At 31.5% G+C, this 26,066-nt stretch overlaps 2 protein-coding genes, 1 long non-coding RNA gene and 1 pseudogene across 5 annotated transcripts; 3 read left to right on the top strand and 1 right to left on the bottom strand.

Annotated features, from left to right (window-relative positions):
* Nucleotides 1-3,062: 3,062 nt before the first annotated feature.
* LOC145331365 (uncharacterized) lies at nucleotides 3,063-26,066 on the bottom strand. Of its 3 annotated transcripts, none has more exons than XM_080175987.1 (15): nucleotides 25,993-26,066; nucleotides 24,763-24,829; nucleotides 24,003-24,039; nucleotides 23,250-23,319; nucleotides 22,752-22,808; nucleotides 22,405-22,465; nucleotides 20,811-20,862; nucleotides 20,242-20,371; nucleotides 7,407-7,480; nucleotides 6,918-6,964; nucleotides 6,018-6,096; nucleotides 5,098-5,237; nucleotides 4,154-4,207; nucleotides 3,409-3,707; nucleotides 3,063-3,232 (listed from the first exon to the last, which is right to left on the bottom strand). In XM_080175987.1, exons 2-15 carry the CDS (start codon nucleotides 24,818-24,820, stop codon nucleotides 3,101-3,103), a joined length of 1,290 nt encoding a protein of 429 aa, XP_080032113.1. In that variant the 5' UTR covers nucleotides 24,821-24,829; nucleotides 25,993-26,066; the 3' UTR covers nucleotides 3,063-3,100. The 3 variants fall into 3 exon arrangements, with proteins under 3 accessions (XP_080032113.1, XP_080032114.1, XP_080032115.1); XM_080175988.1 differs by having other exon boundaries at nucleotides 3,409-3,680; XM_080175989.1 differs by lacking the exon at nucleotides 24,763-24,829 and having other exon boundaries at nucleotides 3,083-3,232; nucleotides 25,993-26,045.
* LOC145332983 (5S ribosomal RNA) lies at nucleotides 7,010-7,127 on the top strand (annotated as a pseudogene).
* LOC145331366 (uncharacterized) lies at nucleotides 13,916-15,850 on the top strand. The gene is made up of 4 exons (XM_080175990.1): nucleotides 13,916-13,994; nucleotides 14,451-14,531; nucleotides 15,003-15,141; nucleotides 15,537-15,850. The coding sequence occupies exons 1-4, from the start codon at nucleotides 13,919-13,921 to the stop codon at nucleotides 15,715-15,717; spliced, it is 477 nt and encodes a 158-aa protein (XP_080032116.1). The 5' UTR covers nucleotides 13,916-13,918; the 3' UTR covers nucleotides 15,718-15,850.
* Nucleotides 17,425-19,542, top strand: LOC145331367 (uncharacterized). The gene is made up of 5 exons (XR_013883708.1): nucleotides 17,425-17,489; nucleotides 17,694-17,744; nucleotides 18,316-18,387; nucleotides 18,944-18,999; nucleotides 19,320-19,542. It is a non-coding gene; the product is annotated as an uncharacterized LOC145331367 (long non-coding RNA).

Raw genomic sequence — 26,066 nt, 5'->3', positions numbered from 1 at the left:
ACACCTAGGGAGGTGTATCCATCCCCCTTAATTTTACAAGGGTGGTGTAAACAACCCCTATACCAACCTTTTGCACGCCTTTGATCTTAACTATACTTTTAGAGTACATAAAGTTGTAAATTCAGTAACTATTCTACAAAAATTATCTTCCTAAATTGATATATGATTTTCAGGGTAATCTCCGGTGGACTAAACATTAAAATTTTATGGAAAAAAAGATATCTTTGGAACATGCATGTCTTGAAATTATCCCCCCTTTGTACTCAATACGCATTATTAATTCTAAGTGCGTCAATTTTGCGTTTAAAGATACCCTTAGTTTAAGCATTAATTTCTCCAAAAAATGATGAAAAAAGATAAATTTTTTTTTGATAAAATGATAAAAGTATATGTAAAATGAAATAACCAGCAAAAAAAAATACAAAATTACGTTAAATAGAACGAAAATTAGAGCGTTTTGTATGCCTTATAAAATGCGTATTTCTCATGAAAATTGTAACGATTTAGTGCCTTGAGTAAAATGTTTACAAACTTCTCGCTTTTATAAGAAAATAGAGCCTTTGTGGGTTCAAAATGGACATTCTGGAAGCCCATTCGTGCAGGAAATCAATAGCGTTACGGGCGTACTGTCGGACAGACAGATGGAGTGACGTATAGAACAATGAATAGTTAAGAAGTAGCGCAACCATTATTTTTCTTATTCTTTTGTTGAGCTGAAGAACAAGACGACCTTCTCTCCTGGTTATATCTTGATACTCTAAATATATATGAAATGTTACAAGGATGACAACATCTATAAGTAGATAGATAGAAAGGCGGAGAAATAGAATAAGAGAAGACTAAGAGAAGAACTAAAAAAGGGATCAAATCTTATTTATCTATATTAGCTGTTTATTTGATGCGTTTTAATTTTTGAAGAAAACTTTCTTATGGTATTTCTAACATGTATCAAAATTAAGTGCTGTCTGTTATGGACGGTGGGACGGACGGACCTTCATTATTTCAAAAAATTGATATTTGAAATTAAACAAAAGGCACTTTTAAAGCGGTTCCCTAAACCTCCTTGGCTACTATGTACCAAATATAACCTAACTTAACCTATCCTAAGGATATAATAACCACCAGAAAAATCTACTCCCTCCCCCCCTATTTTCAATTTATTTCATAATAATTGGGGGGGGGGGGGGGGGGGAGGGGTACTTTGCCCATTATGGCACTTTATAAGGAAGGCCACCATATTAACCTGAACTCTGCTGTGTTGGATTTTAATTTTCTGAAGTCATTGTTGCTTCCACTTTCAGTCTTTCTCTCTGTTTCAGCCTACAGTTATTTCAGTGTATTAGGATTATTATTTAAAAGGGAAAGTTGGGTCGGTTCGTCTGTTTGTAACAGATGGCACTTATCGCTAATTTCATGTTAGAATTGTCCTATTGATTTAAAATTTGGCAAGATTATATATAAGAGTTAGGTACGATTTTGAAAAGTAAAAAAACTCTATGATTATCATTACCCGAATGTCCGTACGTTTATTTAAACTATGCTGATTTTGTACTTATTTGTATAAATGATTAAATTATATTAATCTAATTTTTGTGACAAAATATAATCTAAGTATCTCTTTCATCATATACTAAAGTACTGTATCCTGTATTTACCTAATTTTACATCACATTTGTAAACAATTATAATAAAAATTCTGCTTTTAGTTCTCGAGGAATTTCTCCGAGGCTCGGCATCCAGGCGTCAGCCGCGAGTAAGCCTTAAATTTAAACTAATTTGGATGCTTTGAAATTTATTTTTGGAAAAGAGGGATTGTGATATTTGGGTCAGTTTAGATATTTAGGTGGTGTTTAAAATTATAAATGGTTTATTTCCCTGTTGCTTACAGGCGGCTGATGCATGAAGGCCGAGCCCTGGATTTCTTCCCTTTTCTTTTCTTAGCGTATAATTTCAACTTTAACGGTAAGATTTTTTAAAATTGACCCATCCTAATAATTTCCTTAAATCTAGAAACCGTAGCACTTCTTGGTCTGACTGCCACCCTTTCCTGTAGAAGCTCTTTATAGTGCCTATATAAAAAAAATGACTCCATACAATACAAATGACCATTGACAGGCCAATACACAGACTAAATTACCAATTGCAGTCCAGTATACATTTTAACTGACCAATGGTGGGCCAGTATTGCGTCATTTTTTAAGACACTATAAAAAGCCCCTTTCCTGTAATACTTCACCAGCTTTCTTTATGGTAGTATCTTCTACAAAATAAACTACCTTCTAATCATCCTATTATATAAAGTTTTAAAAGTTTTTGTCTGTGGCTTAAGATTTCAATACCTACTGAACTAATTGAGTTCTCCTTTGTCAGAGAAGCTTTATATAGATCATGGGTTTTATAATACGTAATTTTTTATTAAGTCATGTATTTGTTTTAGGATATTTTTCTGCCTCTCTTTACCTCTTAGAAAAAGAGCTCCTAGATGCTAGGGTCACAGCCCCTAGTATGTAAATAAAGGGTGTAAAAAAACAATATCTCATAATTTTCATTATAAACCCTACTGGTAGAAGTTGATTAAAGTCTCTCCACAGATCATGACGTCATACGATAAAATAACCAATGAGAGACCAGCATAAATTTTATCATTGGTCAATTACAGGGTATACTGGCCTCTTATTGGCTATTCTATCGTATGAGGTCATAATCTGTGGAGTGACTTTAATCATCTTCTCCTGGTAGTGCGAAATTCTCTACAAGGGCTAGGTATGGAGCTGTGGTGCTCTGGAGAGATAAGATGATATACAATTTAATATTGTGTTTTAATTGCCATTGTTTTTATGAATTAGAACCATTGAGAATTAGTTTTGAACCAAAACTGTAGTGTTTATAATCAAAATTGTGGGCGATAGAAATCTATTACAACCTTTATATTATTGAAAAAGCGACTGAAGCATAACACGTAGCGCATATTCGCTCATTGTTCGGGAGGTTACGGGTTCAAATCTTTCTTTTAAAACTAGAATTTTAAAAAAGTGCTCCTATAGGAAAAGCCGCTAATATACTAAAAAGACAATCAGACGGCCTGTAATACTTTTAATGTTTATTTCTTAAAAGTAGTTTTTCCTTTATGGATTTTCTCAATTGATATCTTTGGTATTGGAAGATTGTTTATGGATACCCTCTCAAGGGTTGATTTCATTAAAGATTTCGAGGATTTGATTACATTCTCAACCTTAAAATTTAGTAAAAGATATTTGTTTAAATAAAAGTAGATAATAATCATTAATTGTATTATAAAGCTTTCTGTTGATATAAAACGACAAATTCTAAGATTACAACCCGAGAGGCCAAAGATCCGGGATAACAAAACTGGTATTAATTCTATGATCAAATAAATATCTAATTAACCTGTTCGGTATTTTCTTTATCACTGCTTGCATCTTCATTATTAAGATCATCTTGTTTCATTCCATTAACATTATCATTAGTAGTAATAACATTAGCTATTATGTCAGTAAGTACTTCACCAACAAGATCTTTATTTGAATATTCATCATGCAGTGTAATTTTATTAATGGCGGATTTTTCATTTTCATTGGTATCATTTTCAATGTTGTCATCATTCTTGGCGTCGTCATCAAGATGGAATAGATCAGCTTCAGTTTGGCTTTGTTGATCAACTTGAATAAGGATTTCTTTGTTGGGATCTATAATCATACAATAATAAAGTACTATAAGCCTTTTAAACGTTTATTATGAAGAAAAACTATAGATATCATTGTATGTAGCTGTATGGCTGTATGCCTACCTTTTCTATTGACGTCATAGTAGGGGGATTAATAAAGGTAAGGTGGAAAAAAAAACAAAAAAAGAGATGTGGTATAGGGTATTTCCTGACTTCAACAGAATAGGTAGGCCTTACGCGGTGATATCTATCCCCATTTTGCTAGGGCACTATAGACAGCTATTCATTGTATGCTAAACTAACATTCAAAAAGTAATTAAATCAATTTTCAAAGAAGAAAAACAAATTTGATACATATGAAATATGAAAAATCCCTTCCTGTCTTAATAATTCTACAATAAAGATTTCAAAATGTTAGTAAAATAGTTCTATTTAGTATGTTAAACCTGAAATAATAAGTAGATATACCTTTATGATGGCTGCTACCACATTGTGTTGATCTATCTTTCTTTGTTAGAAAGCCTACAACAATTAAATAGATTTATTTCTGTCGGAATTCGGTTTCTAAAATTCCCGGGCTTAGCGGTCATTCTTTAAAGCATACATGAGATTTCACATATTAACATGCGTCCTTTGCAATTATCAAATATCTACATATATTGGAAATAACTATAAAATATATAATGCGGCATGAATCTATCAGCGATTAAAAAACCCCATGGCTTGCCAAAACAATTTCTCTAGATGATTAAACAGTGACAATAGTTTTTATCGCCAAGCAGGGACAAGTGACTAGGATTCTGACAAACAATTCTAAGTGAAAATTTCCCTTTAATCCACTGTGTTCTTTTCACCGCTTCTTACCCTTTTTCCTTTGAGTTACAGCACAAAACAAGTTTTATGCCAACATAACCTCACATAAATATCCAAACTTTCAGCAATTTCAAATTGAATTAATTTGCTGTAACAAAGCCCCTGTCTTCATGGAATTTCTAGCAGACAAATATTTTTGTTTTAATTTATATACATAGGGTTCAATCTTATCAAGCAAGGCTTAAATAGAAATATAATTATATACACTAAAAGGTTGTCATATAAATTTTTCATTTATCTAATGGACAGACGGACTGCTGTATAGTCATAGAGTAGCTACGCTATCTAAATACGGAACCTTGCAATTGATAGATAAAGCGTGGATATATTGACAGGGAAATATTTGTCGTCAATTTAGGTTGACACAATGGTCCTCATTTATTGGTCAGTTAGTTCATCTAGTAGAAAGGGAGGGGATATGGTAAAAGGGGTTATTTTTGGGTATTAATATTTTAGCCAGATGCGAGTATCTCTTTATTAGAGTAAATGAAAATATGGCGCAACATCCAGGTAATAATAAATCGATTAACATTGCATACCTAACATATTGACGGATTTATCTTCTATGTCTGTTTGTGTAGCAGCTACATTGTTAGAGAAAATACTGATATCAGTTTGAGCTGTTGAATTATTAATCAACAGCTCCACGAGGTCTGTGCTTTCAGGAATGTCTATATCACTAAAATTAACAGATAATAATTATATTAACCTTATTACTTAAAAATTATATTCGTTGGGTAGGGAAAAAATGCAGGGATCTAAAGGGATAAGACAATGACCGATAAATTTATGTATATTCCCGATGATTATGCACAAAATTACCCCTTCTGTAGATGACAATTGAAACGTTTGAATCAAATTAATGAAACAACCAATCAAAATTCAATAAAAGTTCAACGAATAAGAAAACGTTAATATAAAACTTTGGAGACTGGTGTAATAAACCGCCCAATGTCCCTTCCCTTCCTGAAAAAAATGAGTCATATAGCAGATATTCATTTTCATAAAAAAATGAATATAAAAACCTTTTGTAAAAAGATATGTATTTATCTTTTGAAGCATGACCGACAGACTGACGGACCAAGTAAAGTACGTACTTGATCAGAGAGAGAGGGTGCAATAGACTGTTTATTACTCTAGTCCCCAAAGTTTTATAAAAACGTTTTCTTATTCGTTGGCTTATTAACTTTGAGGACTTAAGTGAATTTTGATTGGTTAATTCATTAATTCGTTTTAACGACTAATTATAATCTACAGAAGGGGTAATTTTGTGTGTCATGTAAATGTACATTAATTTATCTGTCATTGTCTTATCCCTTTAGATCCCTGATATTTGATGATCATTTCCATCTTTCTTTAATAGCAGCCGAGAATTTCACGTTTCCCGAACAATTTCTTATAGATAGACAGTTGGACATTTCAAAATATAGAGAATTTTCTCTAATAATAATTATTCTACCTTTGAAAATACTGAGAATAAATTTGTGTTTTAAGTTGATTACCCTTGCAACTTCCACCACTGTACTCAGACATAATTTCTAAAATAAAATGGATATAGAATATACATGGATATTAAAAGAGGGGGAAAATATCGTCAATTTAGGTTGCTAACATGGACATCACTTATTTGTCAGTTCGTTCAACCAGTTGGAAGGAAGGGGTTGACGCATGAGGGGTTGATAGGGGGAACGTTATTTTAGCTAGCTTAGAATTCATGACAATCTGATGTAAGATTTAAGAAATAATAAATCCATTTGAAATAAACTAGATTTTTTTCTCCAGGAATCTTAAGGAATATGATTAACGAAAATGAAGATTAGAATTATTGATTGAAAAGTTTTACATTTACTGTTTCTGAGTCAAACATTAAAAGAAGTACCCAAAGTTTTTAAATTTAATGTCCCCTCACTTTCTGGTTTTCCCAAAAAACTTATACCTTAGAAAAAAGCTGACCACCCCTTCATAAAATAGAGACATGTATTCCGTGGAACGACTTTAGAATAATTTCTACTATTCCTTACGAAAATTCTTATGAAAATCAGATGTTAAAAGGCTAAAACTTGCCAAACGACTTACTTTCCTATGTTTCAAAGATAAAGAAATAGACTAACAAAGTTTTGTGGGGCGATGTTTTAGAGATCTTAAATTCGATGCTGTCTAAAATGGTGCAAAAAATGGGGACAAATTTCAAATTGATTTGACGGGGCTGTTTATTTACGTCACAAGTGAGGGGAAAGAAAAGGGAAGGAGGAAAGAAACCCTCTAGAAAAGAGATGGGGGTATGACGTCACACGCCAAAACAATTTGAAATTTGTCCCCATTTTTTGCACCATTTTAGACAGCATCCTTAAATTCTAACCTGTTGCATTTTCTTGAGGTTCTACATTTCTTAAACTTTCCAAGATCCTAATAAAAAAGATAAAATAATTTCTCACATCTTTGAAAATCATCTTCTACGGCCATACCATATAAATGCACCAGTTCTCGTCGGAACACTGAAGTTAAGCAACGTTGGGCCAAGAAAGTACTTGGATGGGTGACTGCCTGGGAATACTTGGTGTCGTGGGCTTAACCTTTTTTTTATATATAACCCAACCAATCCTAACTGAACCTCAAACAATTTTTAAAAATCATTTTGCATAGTTATATCTACGGCCATATACCATGTTGAACGCACCAGTTCTCGTCTGAATAATGAAGTTAAGCAATATTGGGCTTACATGGGAATACTTGGTATCCTAGGCTCAGTATTTTTGAACTAATCCTAACTAAACCAAGCACAACTTTAAAAATCTTTGTAACTTTATTTTTTTGTCAAAGAAATATTCAATTAAATGTTATTTATTACCTTAATAATTCTTGAGTAGAAAGATTGACAGGATCTGAGTAAACACCAACATAACCAACTCTTTCATCTGGAGTCTAGCAATTGCAACAATACATTAGTCTTACCTCTGTATTAGATATGAATTTCTGCTTTTTAGTAGCAATACTACTCTATAATTCACATTGTCTGTCCGTCTGTAAGTCCTAACGCTAGGGGGGAAACTATTTTTTTGGCTCCTGAAAGACAGCTGAAATTTTTAGTTATATTCCTATGGTATATGCTCATCTAATCTATACATTATTTTGTCCGTCTGTCTGTAAATTGGGGTGCTAGTTCGATTCCTAGATTTTTATATTTTCGTAATTTTCTCGACTACTTTTCAAGACAGACGACTGAAAAAAATTCACAATCTATCTACATATTTCCATCAAGTTTCATTGATATTTGTATATTTATTTGGGTGCTAGATCGATTCCTAGATTATTTATGATTTTTCGAACCTTATTCAAGATACACGGCTGAAATTTTCAGGGATTGAATAAGTTTACACTCTACATATTTCCATCAAGTTTTATTGAGATATGCTTATTGGTTGGGGTGCTAGATCGTTTCCTAGTTTTTCAAGTTTTTCTTATTAGCTTAATGCTTTAAAATACCACAAGCGGATTTGCCCCTAGCTTCTAGGGGCTTTGCCCCAAGAGATAATCAAAAAGAATTAAATTTTTTTTAAAAAGTACTACTGGTGCCTTCCGTAGTTTAATGTTCCCCAGAAAAAAAAATTTTTGGAGGGGGGAAATTTTCATTTTAGGGGGGTTGGGTTTTTCCCACCCCCCAAGGAAATTGCTTAAAACCACCACAGGACCAATAGGTATATACCCTGAAGAGTAGAATCCGATCGGTTCAGTGGTTACCGAGATCCCTCGGTACAGACACACAAACACACAAACAAACAGACAGACATCTTGTTACTTTATTATAAGGATTATACATATTTAAAGGTTACGTGATTTATTCTATTTGAGTTTTTTTATGACATACTCAACATATAATTTTTTCCAGGTGTCTATCCATAAGTTTTTAGCTTTGCTACTTATGAATTTTATCATCCTTGTTTTTATTGTTCTCTGGATATCCCTCTTATTGCAACTCCAGGGAGAATAGTTTTTTTTACAAAGCCCAAATTGTGTTTAAATTGTTTCAAAAATGATCCATGTGACGTCATAAAAATGAGGGATTATCCATCTCTTTTTTAAGGGGTTTCTTTCCCACTTCTCCTCTCCCTCATTTTATTACGTCACGTGGATCATTTTTGGCACAATTTTAACACCATTTGGGTTTAATCGTTTTTTTTTAACCTTGTGACAATAAGGGGTTGGTACACTATGATAATTTAACTGTAAGGAAAATCGTATTTTTGAATGTAGTAAATAAGATGTGGCTATCATATTTTAAGATCACATGCAAAAAGCCCTATGAATATTAAATTGTTTATTTAATACCTATATTTGCGACAACTTTTATTTAATGAAATCTTCCAATTTTTAACATGTACAAAACGGGCTGCTGTATTGCATCAAGATCCATGACAGATCTATATAGGAAGTAAACGTCTATAAATGAGCTCGAATCTCCCAAACATTTATTGCTCAAAACTCATAGTGCTTCAATTATCACTATTAAATTCTCATTGACCAGAACGATAATACCCATTATTCTACTTTTTGCATCATAAATGTATTTTTTATATTCATGTTGCTATTTAGATAACATTGATGTATTTAATTTGTATTCATAAAACAGAAAAACTTAAGTTTATAATATAGTAAACGTAAGAAAACTTAGTTTTATAATAAATTGATTTGTGCGACACTCCCCGTAATGCGGTCAGATATTAAACTAATCATTTTAACCCTTTCAGGACGAAAATTTGAAATGAAAAATATTAGGATTTTAATCTTTAAAAAATTATATAAAAATGAAGCAAAACGTTAAATCGTGTATTGTTACATTGTTATATAAAACATATTACTGAATAAATCAGTTCACAGATATTCTAATACGTTAAAGTTGTAGAAATCTTTACGTGTAACAGAGAGAGAGAGAGAGATAGAACGGGGAGAGGGAGAGAGAGAAAGAAGGAGAGAGAGAGGGGGGAGAGAAAGAGAACGGGGGGAGAGAGAGACAGAGAGAGAGAGAAAGAGAGAGAACGGGGAGAGGAAGAGAAAATATTTAGATTTTACCAAAAAGACAAGATATTTTATTTTACATACTAACGTCATGGTGATAGGGTAACTATGTAAAGCAATGGTAAAAAATTATGATTTTTACTTTGACTTCATTGCAGGACATAACAATTTCAAGAATTTTATTGTAGAGTTTGAATTCAATAAGACAATTCTAACATGCCTAAATTAACAATCAGAACTATCTGTTAGAGACGTACGGATGGACAGACAAACCCCCACTGTAAAAATTTTTGCTCTTAACAAGAAATAGATCATTAACAACATTATACAACCCTTTTACCCAATTTCCTTCCCTCTTACTGGATGAATGAACTGAACAATAGTTAAGGCCCATACTGGCAAGCTATGTAGGGAATATTTACAAAACTTTTCAGCCATTGAATAGCAAATGAGAAAATCACATTTTCCTCTAATCATAGCAAACAGACGAACGGAAGGACATTTTGAATTATAGATAATCTTCGCTTCTAAATGAAAATGAATTAATTAAAAATTTTATTATCTTTGATAAAAGCTGAAAAAAAAATATTTTAGAGCATTAACGATAGATCGACGGACAATTTTATTCATAGAGTAGAGGAGCATAGGTCAGCAAACATAAAAAAGCCTTCTGTCTTATCCCTGAAAGATCAGGCCCTCTACGAATTCTTAATTGACCGGATTTTATACTATAATAATTGCATCAGCCTTTTACCTTTTCCCTACAGATATTTAATGTTCTCAATAGAATTACAGACCAGCGAACAACGTGAGCTGTAGGCTAGTTTACGATATATCATGCACTTTAAAGGAACAAAGAAATATGCAGAAGAACCCAGAATAGTATTACCGCATTGTATTACATACAGCTTTCCGCGGGTATTAAAATGAAAAATTAAAACCGGGTTGGTTAGCCCCGAGGGGCTAAAGGTCCGAGATAACATAACTGGTATCAATTTTATGATTTTAATTTTGATATTCGTAGAAAAATATCTTTAATTATCAACTGTCTAGAATGGCTAGCTTTAATTTCATGTGTATTACAAATAAAAAAATTCTTGATAAAAAAAAGATGGTTATCTTAAATTTCCATTTCAGGTTTTAGTCTAAACAGTAAAAAATCCACTATCAAACTAAATAGAACAAGGATGCCAACATCAGTAGTAAAAGCGAAGCTCTGAAACCGTACGACAACCGAACATTAACACTTGTAGAGTGTCAGAACTAAATAATCAGAATTAAAATAGGTAAAAATCAACATGTTGAAAATGGACATACGGTCATTCTGGTAAGATTATAAAGTTGGTATGCTTTCTAAATAATACCTAACAACTACAGGAATCACCTTGCAAAGTTTCAAATCGATAGGACAATAATAACATGCCTAAATTGACGATAAAATCTATCAGTTCCGAACGGACGGATCGACTCTAATTATAGAGAAGCTTCACTTTTAAGAATGCTCTAGAAAAATAAAGAATTTCTCTTTTTCGAAAACAAGTCAAGCTTAGTTTATTCTTGAAAGCAAAATGAGTTACTGCTCACGAAATCTTTTGACATTAAGTAAAAATTTAGTTAAGCATCGGTATATAAAGTTATAAATATAGAAAAACTGAAATAGTTATACCTATCCTTTATACATTAAAATATTGTCTAAAACGTTTAGGTGGAAACGTGGTTTTCTAGACTTCTATTCAAGATATCCGCCTGAAATTTTTAGAGATTAAATAAGTTTACATTCTTCATATTTTCACCAAGTTTCATCAAAATTAATTGTTGTTCTAGATTGATGCCTAGATTTTTTAGTTTTCATAATTTTTTGGACTCCCATTAAAGGATTAAAAAGTTCAAATTCTTCATAATTCTATCAAGTTTCATTAAGATTTGCTTATTAGTTGGGGTGCTAGTTCGATTCCTAGATTTTTAAGTTTTCAAGATTATGGATGTTGTCATCCTTGTTTACTTCCGAAAGAATTGATAGATTAACAATATAAAAAAATTATAATAAAGTTTTTGTTAAAGAAGGTGTATCAACTTCTTTTTTTATAGCTAGCCGGTTCTTTTAGTAAGTAGTAGATGTAAAATTTTTCATAGAATTCAGATATGCAATCGGTTTTTTTGTAGACCTCTTATTTTTTAAGTAATTAAGTTTTTTAAAAAAATAATTAAGTCGGTTTTAAGGTACTAAAACGCAACAAAATAAAAGAAGAAAATGGCCAGTAAGAACAAAAATAGTAAGATCTTTAATTTGACACCTTACTTTTAAAATTCTGTTGAGTAATTATTGAAAAAAATCTATTTTTTTAACCTCGGTTTAATAAAAACTTTAGACCTAAATATTTTCTCAAACAGACATAAAAAACATGGGTTCATATATACCTTTAGAATCAGAAAAATATTACGAATCCATTGTAAGCAAAATTGAAAAAAAGTAAAAAAATAAAAAAATATAAAATGGCCAATTGTATTTTTTGTTCTGGCAACACTATCGTCTTCCCTTTTTTACCCCCTCTTTACCCCCTCTATACCCCCTTCCCATTTTTTTATACTCAATTGAAGAGTTAAGACGTTGCCTGTACAATGTAATATGATATTTTCATATAATTCCTTTTATTGTAGTTTATATACTATATTGTAAACTTTTTTTTTCAATTTTGCTTACAATGGATTCGTAATATTTTTCTGATTCTAAAGGTATATATGAACCCATATTTTTTTACTTGTGAAATGATAAAATTGAGTTCAAAGTTTTTATTCTCGTGGGTTTAAAATAATCGATTTTTTTAATAATTACCTGACAGAATTGAAAAAGTAAGGTGTCAAATTAAAGATCTTACTATTTTTGTTCATAATGGCCATTTTCTTTCTTTTTTTTGTTGCATTTTAGTACCTTAAAATCGACTTAATTTTTTTTTTTTTAAACTTAAATTACTTAAAAAATAAGAGGTCTACAAAAAAACCGATTGCATATCTGAATTCTATGAAAAATTTTACATCTACTACTTACTAAAAGGACCGGCTAGCTATAAAAAAAAAAGTTGATACAACTTCTTTCACTGTAAAAGGTGTGAAATGTAAATTATTTATTTATCGCATCATATTATAAACAGCTTTCCACGGATTTAAAAATCAAAAATTATGAGAGTAAAACCAGGCGCGGGCTAACAAAACTGCTATTGATATTATGAGTTTTATTTCAATTTTGGTGAAAAATCGTCTGTAATACGATGCTATACATGATTTTTCAATATGAATGAGAAACAGCTCTTAACCAGCGGATATCAATCGGTTTTGAAGCTATACTTGAATAGAAAATATTGATCACAATAAAGTTTCTGTAAATGACGTGATGTGTAATAACTAGGGTTGGGCCGGATACTTTTTTGGCCATATACCGGATATCCGGCTGATTTCTAATACCGGATATCCGATGACCGACCGAATATTGAATATGCCGCTAATATCCGGCAAATTACCCAGGGAGTAAGGGAGGGGACAATGGGCAATTAATTCAATTTAAGAGTTATCAAAGAAAGGGCATGAAATCCAGTTAAATCCAATAAATTTGTAGGAAATTATAAAGGGATTGTTAATTGAATAATAGATTTCCATAGCGTCATGTAAAGTGAAATCACAACTTGTTTTTGATGAAATATATTGAGGTTTTTTGTTGTGATTTTTATATTAAAAGATTATTGGACCCGGCCAGCTGCTAGCAAGAATATGACTGCCCCTTTTTATTCTGTTTATTTCCCTTGCCCCTTTCCCCCACCTCCCTTCTCCCCGTCTGCTGCATTCCAAACTAACACAACAAGTGTTTATTTCCCTTCCCCCCACTTCCCTTATCCCTTCTCCCCGGCTGCAATATTCAAAACATACATAACGAGTAGCGGCATTCTATGCGCAAGTCCCCAAACTCAGTCAGAAACTGCTAAATTCTTGCACATTCCCTTTAAGCCAGTCCCCAAAGTCTGAGACTCCTAAAAATTGAATATTTGATCCATTGTCCCCTCCCTTACTCCCTGCAAATTACCAGTTTTCTGTTTTGAAGTAATGAATATAACAATAAGAATATATAACAACAAGCGCTGCGCCCCTAGCATCTAGAGGCTCTATTCTAAAAGATAAATAAGGACAGAAAAATAGCCTAAAACCATACCCAGACTTTATCTATAAAATAAAATATCCTAAAACCACCTTAGGAACTATAGGAAGCTTCAATGTAAAGGAGAACCATATCGGGTCAGCAGTTAGCAAGATCCTTCGCTACAAACAAAAAAAAGCTTACTACTTTATATTATAAGATTTATGTATAATTTAGTTTTGATACATTTGGTCAGCTGTAATGATATTGAGGTTTTGAAGGAACTAAAAGAACGCCAAGGTATTACTTTTACCTACCTCGTAAGGGCAGGATTCTCCTCCGATTTTATGTGATCATCTAGAGAATCCAGAGCATCATCAACGTGTAATGGAATGCGATACTCTAACACCCAAAGATGTTAGGTAAAGTAACATCCATCAGACAACCAACTCTCTGTGATGCACGACCTTTGACTGAGAAGTCCTAACTGTGCATGGTAACGAGTTGCGCCTATTTTGGGCCAAGGCATTCCCCCCACTCTATTTATTAATTAATTTTATTCATTATATTATGGCGGTGAACGGCGGGAGCGGCATTCCCGCCGCATTTTTTTTAAAAGATACTAAAACTTGGGGTATTTAGTGACACAACTAAAAAGATTTTATCTAATTATCTCTAAAACTAAGGCAGTAGCACTCAAAATAAAATTGCCCCCCTCCCCTTTACCAAATAAAGTTATTATTTCTTTGATTTCAGGTACTTGTGAGCTAACATCCCCTGTAAATTTGATCTCAAGCTCTAGAGTTACAACTGTGCAGGAAGATTTCACTTTGTCAAGTAAGCTATAAGTTTCAGGGAGAAAGGGGACATTGGGGGTGTTATATACACTAGTCCCTAAAGTCTTATAATAACGTTTTCTTATTTGTTTGCTTAACAACCTTGAGGACTTTTATTAAACTTTGATTTAACGTTTTAATCAACAATTGTAATCTACATAAGGGGTAATTTTTTGTATTATCATTGGGGATGTACATAAATTGATTGGTTATTGTCTTATCCCTTCAGATCCATGTATAAGTTGACATTAATTTCACCAGAAACAGAAAATTATGGTCAAGTGCAGTAAGTGCACGGTAAAATTTTCCTGGTAACGAATATCTACAAAAGTCTATGAATCTATAGTCTTTACGTTCCGCCGTTTTTTTTTGTGAGAAGCCTTTAAAGTTCATAGATTTTTGAAGATGATCGTTACTAGAAAAATTTTACCGTGAACTGCACTTGACCAAAATATTGATTTCTTAATTTTAGGATATTTATTACCTCTGAATGGAAAATTTACTGCTACGAACTCAAATACTGCTACTCCACGTCCTTCATATGAAGCAGATAATTCAGAATATCTATCTATTAATCCAACTATTACTGGTGGTGTTCTTGGCTCAAGTTTGTACGTTTTTTTTTCAAGCATCATTAAATCAACAATCCTTATAATAAAGTAACAGGATGTCCCTCTATCTGTTTGTATGTCTGTCTGTTTGCCTGTCTTTTGTCTGTTTGTTTGTCTGTCTGTTTGTAGCAATGGATCTTGCTATCCGCTGAACCGATCAGGTTCTCCTTTACATGGTAGCTTCTCATAGGTCCTTAGTAGGTTTATAACTAATTTGGGCTAGAGTACCACCACCCTTTCAAGAGAAATCTCCCCTAAAAAAAAAATTACCCCCCCCCCCAAAAAAAAAATAAGATTATTTTTAAAAACTAAAATTAAAAATGAGGGGGGGGGATTGGTTGTCAACCGCCCCACCCAAAAAAAATTATCAATTTCTATACTCTTTTACTATTAAGGTTTGAGATTAGTCATGTTTTTGGTTACTTGGGAAGCAATAGCTCTCTGGGTTCAGAACATTCAATAAATGGAAAAAAATATCCTGCTGAAATTCAAATTTCTTTTTTTAATCGAAATTATAATGACGAAACTCCAGATAGTTTGGTAATTGCTTTCTTATTTCAGGCAAGTTTCATTTAATAGTTAATTGTTTTATTAGTTTAATCTTATTTAGTCTAGCTTATGAAAAATTTTGCTCTTTACCTGAATTACCTTGTCAGATTTGCCAATATTCTGTGCCCGCCAGGTTGGGGATATTCCACAAATTTTAAATCTCAAATATGTATAATCTAAGGGCAAGGTAGACCAAAAAGTTCATAACCCAAAATATTTCTTTTTAAATCTTGAAAATGAAAAGCTCATGCTGGTTTACTCAAATTTCCCTGAAATTCAAAAAAGTGTTTATTCCAACTTTTGATCAGACAATTATAATGATAACATTTTAGATCAGCAGTTCAGATAATGAAAATCTTCAGCCTTATTTCAATCTGGTAGATCAAGTAAATATTCTTTTGAATTTGATTGAAAACAAAATCATTACTTATTATCAAACTGAAAGTGTTTAATTAGTAATTAATCATATTTTAAGTTAAATTCTGGCAGCACATTAGATGGTAACCAGAGGTAAATGAAATTATATTTAATTATTTTTTTCCATTATTCTTAAAATTCTAAAAAAGTTTAATGAATTGCTAATCTGAGCTAAATAAATTCCTTTTTATTTGAATTTTTTTAATCATTGTTTAAAGTTATTTTTTTAAGCTACTAATGCAGTCTTTTGTCATTGGTAAATTTTGGCTTTATATTTAGTTTTTTTTATTTATATAAATACTTGAAATTTTGACAAAATCATGATAAATATATTTGATAGGTTATTTTTAAATGATATAATCCCTATGGAAAGACTAACTGGGAGTTACTACCAATATACAGGAAGTCATCCTTTTGATTCTTGTGCAAATGCGAATTGGATAGTTTATGAAGAACCTATCACTGTTTCAGAAATGCAACTAAACAAATTAAGGTTAGTCATTCTTGCTATGTCAAAAGTTTTTAGATTGGAATTGACTTTATATTCAACCTACTTTATAATTTTTAGTTGGTTGCAAAGAAAGATATTTTCTTGTATTCATTTGAATCCGGTGGATAGGAACTGGTTCTCATCAATACGAAAAAAATATGTCTAGCATCATATTATATCCAGCTTTCCACGAATATAAAAATGTACAATCATAAGATTAAAACCAGTTTTTTTAGCCGGTGCCTTCGGCATCTCGGGGCTTAAAAGACTAGTTTTAATCTCATAATTGTACATTCTATATCCGCGGAAAGCCGTTTATGATACAATGCAAGAAATAACTATTACTCTAATCTAAATTGCCAAAGTTTTGGGATTTAAAAGCCTTAACTACCCAGGGAAAAGGGAATGTGATTCTGACAAACAATTTTAAAGGGAAATTTCCCCCACAAACCCCTTCCCTTTTTCTCCCCCCCCCCCTTCAATTATATGAAAAAGCAAGTTATACTCCAACTTTACTCCAACAAAATATTAAATTTCCAATTGGAATTAATTGGCTGAATAGCAGCCCCTGTTTACTACCAAAATTGTTGATATTCTGATTAAACAATAACATTAGTAGAATAATATTTTAATCTGATAATGTTTACAGGTCAATATCCATTGATGGTCAAACATTAAGTGATAAAAATAGACCCATTCAACCAATTGGAACTAGAACACTTATTTATAGGTAAATAAATTTAATTTTATAACACCAAGGATTCAGTATTAGATTGCATTTTTTGGTTAAAACTTTAATGTAGAATATTTTTTATAATTTATTATAGACCTAAAGAGCCAACAGTTGATGAAATAGTAAGAGATGCATTTGGTGTAGCTGTTTTCAGTTCAGGTGAAGGAGAAGTTAGTTTTTATTAGTTTGATTTCCTATCAAGTGATATATTTATTATAATTTTAAAAAAAATAATTATCATTTATACATATTTATAAAGGTGTTTTTATTACATGTATAAGTTTTAATTTTTAAAAAGTTTAAAATAGAAATTTAACTGTTTAAAATCTAACATTATATTATTTAATTATATATTTCTTTTAGGAATTCTTTTATTTGGGAACATCTTTTCATCAATGTTCTTCATAGCTTTAAGTAGAGTTACTTACTTTGTTACAAAAAATACTTTTAAAGAGGGGATTATAAAACAAACTTGAAAGTATCAAGCACAGTATTAGCAAGTTTGGGACAAAATACCTCGTTCCTAGCCTGAAAAAATCTCAAAAAACCTCTACAAATTGGACAATTCTCAATAAACTCTAAAATTGGTGGTTTTTTAGTCATTTCTAAGGCTAGGAACGAGATAAATCGGACAAAGTTTCCTGATTCTACTCCTCAAGGCCTTTCTTGGGAGCACCATGAAGCCATAGTTCTGATGAAATAAATTTTTGACCTCCATAAGGGGGGCCTCAAATTTTCAAAGTGCTTGTACCGTCGCAATGTTTGCATTACAGAAAAAATATTTGGCATGGGTCATTTTTTTGCATAAATCAACCATATTTTGGCTGGGGACAAAATTTTCTAGGATAGGACACTGTAATGTATATGTTACTTTAGTAGTAGTTCATAGAATGTTCTTCATTTTATCTATTTTCTTATTTGCTGTTTGAATGATTGATTTTTAATTTTTTTAAAACCAAGATGAGTTGATTTAAATTTATTTTAGGAGCAATAGCAGCAAGTGCAGTTAGCATGGCAATGGCATTAGCTGGTTCTGTTTTGACTCCTGGATCTTCAGGTAAACAAATCATCATACATTACATCATCAAGACTCTTTCATGAAACATCTTTTGTGTTTTGCAAAGGTTAAAACTAATATATTTTCGGAATCCCAACAATAAAGCACTAATCATTCTCTTCAAATTTTTTTTAAAAATGTATACTTCCGTATAAAATTTAAGTTCCAGTTAAAGGATTTATTTAATTTAAAGGGGACTATACATGAACGAAAGCAAGTACCTTTTCGCAGTGATTCTAAAGGTTTTTTTGGTGTTTTGGTTTATGTTTGATATAGTTATACTAACTAAAAAAATTACGTTTCACCATGGGCTTGTAATTCTATGAATAAAAATTTGAAATGTTTAGCATTTTTGATGAAAAATCATCAAATGCTTTGAAGAGTTCAAAGGTTCAAATTAAATAACACTCCAAAACATAATCAAATGCTAAAAATTACAAAAGTACACTAATAAACTCTTTACAATATTAAAAGTTACCATCTCTTTTTAAATGAAAAGTTTACTTTTGTGTCACAGCAGTTTGAACTCAACAAAAGGTTTGATGATATTATTTAGGACTTAATATTGATGGTTTGCCAGTCTTGCCAGTCTGTCTTGCTAATGAATGTAGGGTAAGACTTGAATATTAATTACTAAAGACTTTAATTAAAAGAATTGTCAAACTGCATATTACATATGTATATCCGAGAAAAAATCATAGATATCATAGATTTAATTTTTTTACATTTTAAAGCATTCATAAAATTTATTTGAAACCTAAGTTGTCGATTATTAAAAATTTTCTACGAACGACTTCTACAATCTATATGACGTCACAGGAATCAAAAGTGACTCAAAAGTAATACAGATTGGGCTTCGCCGCAAATTCATATTTTATAAAAAAAAAGTTAGCAACATCAAATCTAGGAAAATTGATATTTTTTCAACCCAGGTTAGGATTGATAATGAAAGAACAAGATGCTGCAGAAGAAGGAGAATAGGACGGAGGCTTGTTTGTCCTAGAACATGTTGAACATTTTTATTAAAAATTGTTGTTGTGTTTTTGATCAAAATATTTATATTTGCTGTGATTTACTTGTGTCTTATTGCTTTTTTCATTAACTTATTATTAATTTATAATCGAGTTTTACAGTAAAATAAATATTAAATTCCAAGTCGAGTTTTGTAATGTGTACATTGACTTATTTCTGATATAGCAGCGTTATGTACTAATTTACTTTGATGCAGTTTATTTGACGTTTTCCCCCAAAAGTTCTTGTTGAGCACCGAAAACACCCATTAATTTTTGTTTATATGTCAGATTTAGTTGGGTTATATTGAATACTGAGGAACACAGTAATAGTGTCTGACTGATTATGACGTAACAAAAAAAGTTAGCCAATGAGAGGCCACTATAAATTTTACCATTGGTCAATAACAGCCTCTCATTGGCTTATTTCTTTTTGTTACGTCATAATCAGTCAGACAATATTACTGTGTTCAATACTGAGTAGTCCTGCAGAGCTATGCAACTGCAGGTATAGGCCCTGCAAGGATAGGCATCCATACAGGAGTTAGGAACAGGAAAAAATACTCCCCCTTATTATCATTTTATTTTAAAATTAAGGGGGTTGGGTTTAGTGTTCAAAAAGAAAATTTTTGGATAAAGGCAATTTTATTTGATAAATTCTTAACAAAGCCCAATCTGTCATACTTTTGATTCATTTGACGTCATAAAAATGAGGGAGATGAGAGGAGAAGTGGGAAAGAAAACCCCTAAAAAGATATGGACAATCCCTAATTTTTATGACGTCACAGTTATCAATAGTAGGAAAGATTGGGCTTCGTCAAATTCTTGCAAAAAGTTGTCTTACCAAAATAAATACTGTAGCTGAGGATTGCTTTGTACAAAAATATTCTTGTTCAATGCCAAATTTTTCAACAACTTGCAAGTTTGTGTCGCTGATGACTGCAAAATCAAGGTTAGCAATTCCACCTTCAGTCCTAAACTCAGAAAAATTACGATAATTTATTTTTTGAAATTTTGTTGTATAGCTTTTAATTGAATTGACTATTAAAGAAAAAGATTAGAGGGGGCATATGCTATAACAAACTCTACACAAAGGGTGGGGACCCTGACCTGATTTTGTAAAAAATTTGATAATAGTTAACAATACTACCCACCCAAAAAAAAAAAAAATTGAGCGTAATATCCTTATCAACAGATTTTCAATGACCAAATGGAAAGGTTGCACAAGGCGGAAGCGATGGGGAGATACAGTTATGTATCCCTTTCTCCCTCTAGAGTTTTACTCTAATTCCTTATCAGAGGGAAAGGAGGGTTAAAATTAATATATTTTCAAAATTTGGGGGGCAACACCCCTTCACCTCCCCCCCTTGGACATCCCAGTAAAGATGCTTAGCTAAAAATTAAAAGTTATACCTTGGAAGTGTTAGCCAATTTTGCAGAGAATATTTTGATTCTACTGTACATCCTACAAATAGAGGAAAAATAACTATAATTTGTAGTAACCAAGCTACTCTATAACTAGATTTTATCCGCCTGTCCATATGTCGCTTCTAGCTTTGGGGACTAATACAATTTACTGACAAATATCAAATATTTAATAATTTACTTTGAAAGGATGACAACATCCACAAAAGCCTTAAAGTAAATAGGATGAATATATCACATTACATAGTGTTTCTTAGCCAAAAATCATGTTTTAAATGGACGTACGGACTTTCTGGAAATAATTCTAGGGGAGCTACGCTTCCTTTACTGTAAATGTTACAGCAATTATTATGTCAAGCTTGAAACCGATAGGATAATTCTAACACACCTACAATAACCAGAAGTGCTAACCGTTACTAACGGACGGATCGACCTTAATTATAGAAAAAGCTTTGTTTTAAAAAATAATGGTTATTCTTTGCGGGCATATTGAAGGTCCAGCCGTAATTGTAGAAAGCCTTCGCATTGGTCAAAAAGGAATAAAATAAAGAAGTTGTATCAACTTTTTTTTTATAGCTAGCCGGTCCTTTTAGTAAGTAGTAGATGTAAAATTTTTCATAGAATTCAGATATGCAATCGGTTTTTTTGTAGACCTCTTATTTTTTAAGTAATTTAAGTTTAAAAAAAAAAAATTAAGTCGATTTTAAGGTACTAAAATGCAACAAAAAAAAGAAAGAAAATGGCCATTATGAACAAAAATAGTAAGATCTTTAATTTGACACCTTACTTTTTCAATTCTGTCAGGTAATTATTGAAAAAATCGATTTTTTTAAACCCACGAGAATAAAAACTTTGAACTCAATTTTATCATTTCACAAGTAAAAAAATATGGGTTCATATATACCTTTAGAATCAGAAAAATATTACGAATCCATTGTAAGCAAAATTGAAAAAAAAAGTTTACAATATAGTATATAAACTACAATAAAAGGAATTATATGAAAATATCATATTATATTGTACAGGCAACGTCTTAACTTTTGAATTGAGTATAAAAATGGGAAGGGGGTATAGAGGGGGTAAAGAGGGGGTAAAAAAGGGAAGACGATAGTGTTGCCAGAACAAAAAATACAATTGGCCATTTTTGTAATTTTTTATTTTTTTACTTTTTTTCAATTTTGCTTACAATGGATTCGTAATATTTTTCTGATTCTAAAGGTATATATGAACCCATGTTTTTTATGTCTGTTTGAGAAAATATTTAGGTCTAAAGTTTTTATTAATCCGAGGTTAAAAAAATAGATTTTTTCAATAATTACTCAACAGAATTTTAAAAGTAAGGTGTCAAATTAAAGATCTTACTATTTTTGTTCTTACTGGCCATTTTCTTCTTTTATTTTGTTGCGTTTTAGTACCTTAAACCCGACTTAATTATTTTTTTAAAAAACTTAAATTACTTAAAAAATAAGAGGTCTACAAAAAAACCGATTGCATATCTGAATTCTATGAAAAAATTTACATCTACTACTTACTAAAAGAACCGGCTAGCTATAAAAAAAAAAAGTTGATACACCTTCTTTACCTATAATAATGCAATCCAGTTCATTGAATTTACAATTTTCATCAGAAAGTGTCAGTAAAACCTGAAATACTTATATTGAAGTAACAGGATGTCTATGGGTTCAAACCGAAGGATATCGCTATAACTGCTGAACCGTTATGGTTCTCCTTTACAATGTAGCTTCTCATAGAACCTGGGAAGAAGAGAAATCCACCTTAAAAAAACCTAACTTTTTTTTACATTTTTTTTAAAAACTGAAAGTAGCCTCTAATAGCGTTAGAATTATTAAAGCTGCTCACTTTCCATCATTAAAATTGTATAAACTTCCTCTAAAAAATAGTTTTGCAGATCTCAGAAAAAAAACTCACATTTTGATTATGAAGAGTAAAGTTACTGCTGTAGACAACTAGTAGCACATATCTACCCTAAAATAATACAAAAAAAAGTTATTATCATATTTAAAAGTGATTTAAATTGATAATTAGTAAATTAATCGACGAATTATGTTTTTTAAATAATAAAGAATGTTTTTTTCTCGTATTCATTCGAATCCGGTGAATAGGAACCGGTTCTCATCCATATAAAAAAAAACTATGTCTATCATCGTATTATATCCAGCTTTCGACGAATATAAAAATGTACAATCATAATTGTACATTCTATATCCGCGGAAAGCGGTTTATGATACGATGAAAGAAATAACTATTAAGTGATTGGATTCGCCCCAAGATTTGTCTTATAACTCATAAGTATTCTTTGAGGAGGAAGGGGGTGGAGTACCATTTATCAAAGTTTTAAATTCAAAGAAAATTCTTTTCGATAGGATAATATATTTTACAGCCTATTACATTGAAATAAATTATTACCATTGCTTCTTTAAAAGAATGTTTCATTAGTTTTTGATGTTTCTTATGCCTTGTAGCAATTTTAGAACGTCTGAAAGAATAGTTATTTATCGCATCGTATTATAGACAGCTTTCCGCGGATATTAAAATTAAAAATTATGATATCAAAACCAGTTTTGTTAGCCACAAGGGGCTGGTATTAATTATAAAAATTTTTATTTTAATATTAGTGGAAAATGGTCTGTAATACGATGCTATGCATGATTTTCAGCATGACTCAGAACCGGTTCTAATCAAACTGGAAAATAAAATTTATGAAAGCGCACCTTCTCTTTAACTGGGCCATGTCTGTAACTCAACTTCAACGTAAAAGTACTTTATCCCCAAAAGTTTTTGATTTATATTATAATTCTATTTGCGTTGAACGCCCCCCCCCCCCCCTCCGGTTTTTTCTATCTCATTTTCTGTGTGTGAAAGATAAAGAGCCCAAACTGCGTGACTTTTTAAGTATAAGTATGACACATAACTCAGAGTTGGAATTTTTTGAATATCTCCATCTTGGCGAGCACAGGATGCCAGCAAACCTGGCAGGGTCATCCAGGTAAAGAGCAAAAATATTTACAAGGGACCCGACTGTAAAGGGATATGGTAAAAGAAAAATTGGAGGTGATTGATTGGATAAAAAAATATCATAAATTTCATTTAAATCTCTATATACTTTATTATTACTATTAAAATGCATTTTTTAAATATTAATTTTTAAAAATAATTTACCTTATATATTGAGAGGAACATATCAGAATTTCTTCTCCTTAAAATTTTTAACTTTAGATAGGTAAGGGTGGGGAAGTTATTCTCTATAACATATCTATAGTATAGATATATATACAAATAACTACCTCACCTCTTTTGCAATGACCTTTTTCGTCTGCTAATACACACCACACCATTGGTTGATTACCAATGACCAAATTGAGACTAGGCATAAGGACAGTGAGATGAAGAGATAAGGTTATTTAACCCTTTCTCTCTCTAATGTTTTACTCTAATCTTTCCAGTATGCCTTCGAAACTGATTAATATCCGCTGGATTAGGACCAGTTCTTAGCCATACTGAAAAATCAGGTATAGCATCCTATTACAAACAATTTTCGGCTCCTCGGGGTTAACAAAACTGGTTTTAATCTTAAATTTTTCATTTTAATATCGCCGGAAATTAGATATTTCATTTTAAAAAGAAGAAACTATTCCTTGGACCTACAAAGGCTTTCGATCTGTTCAGCGTTTTTATTGAGATGTACATCCTACTTTTGTAATGTAAGGCAAAGACATCCAAGCTTTTTCATTTGGGGCGTGCAGGGCAATTTAAAACTTTGGGGGTTTGTATCATATAGGCAAGGACGTTCAACCTTTTTTTATTTGGGGAGGGGGGGTAAATATTAAAAATTAAACCCCCCAAATTTATTTGGGGGAGGGGGGTAATAACTTCTTTACTCCCCCCCCCCCTTGGACGTCCCTGATGAAGGATCATATACCTTTAAATATAGCTTTTCCAGAAAAGTAGGGATACTTCTGACCTGGTCTTAATACCATTTTAAAATCCTAAAAATATATGGTACATATATATTAATTACTGAGTATGCACCTAAAGCCTCTAGGGCACTTTATACTTAAATACAGGATACTGTTTATGGACATACTTACATTTTTAAAACTTGGTTATAGAGATTCTTCACTTATAACAGTGTACTTTGTTGTCCTAGGAAACAGTATTCCAAAAATCAGACCAATCGGATAATTTTATCACGCAAAAATTTATTGTTAAAAGGTTAAAAATCAACATGTTTAAAAATGGACGTACGGACATTCTAGTAACGATTATAGAGTTGCTACGGTTTCTAAATCATACTTAACTACTACAATCACCAGGCAATTTTGGAATCGATTGGACAATTCTAACCTGTTTAAATTAACAAAAAGATCTAACTGTCCTTGACGTACAGACCGACTCTTATTATAGAAAATCTTCGCTTTTAAAAAGATATTTAAAACTTATACGCTTTAATTTTGAATATTGCCATTCTTGTTTAAACTATTGCATGTACTATTCATAAGGATTTAATTTGCGTATCTTTCAATCAAGTAAATTTTACAAAAAAGTTGAAAAATATAAACTTCAATAAAAATTTATGTTTTACTTTTTATCTTTATTATCCTATGTGAAAATCATCTGAATCTTTTTCATTACCCTACATACTGACATAAAATTTTGAAAAAAATAAAAAACAGCCAAAAACATGCCCTAGATCAAATCCACCCCCTGATTTTAGTATTTAGATTAATTAGTCCAGCCATTTGTAAGATCTTACTGAACACATATAAATATTACTTCTTTAGAATATAGGATACTAGTTGCCTCGCCCCTAGTCTCTAGGGAAGTGCGGGAGATTTAATTAAAATAGCCTAAGACCAACCCAAGTAAATATAAAGCTTTCCTTAAAAATACTACAAATTCAGACCATCGATTTCCGAGATTTTAATACATCAGAAAAAAATAACCATTTCTACTTTATATCATGGTATATGAAACAACAACAATAGATGCGCGGAAACTCATGGATATAAACGTACGTACGGACATGCTTTAATTCTAGAGTAGCTTTGCTTACAAGATTCGCTTATACATAATTTAACCACCGCATTTTGTTATTAAACCTGTTTATTTTCAAAACGTTCTGTAAAAAATCCTCTAAATACAAAATCACCTGACTCTCAATTTGTTGTTGTGTAAGATTTAAAATATTTCACTGTATCTCAATGCCTAGGCCTAAACAATACT

Source organism: Acartia tonsa, chromosome 11 (genome assembly GCF_053477335.1).
Source record: "Acartia tonsa isolate MP-2025a chromosome 11, ASM5347733v1, whole genome shotgun sequence".
NCBI lineage: Eukaryota > Metazoa > Arthropoda > Copepoda > Calanoida > Acartiidae > Acartia > Acartia tonsa.
This window is presented reverse-complemented; position numbering and strand designations above follow the sequence as displayed.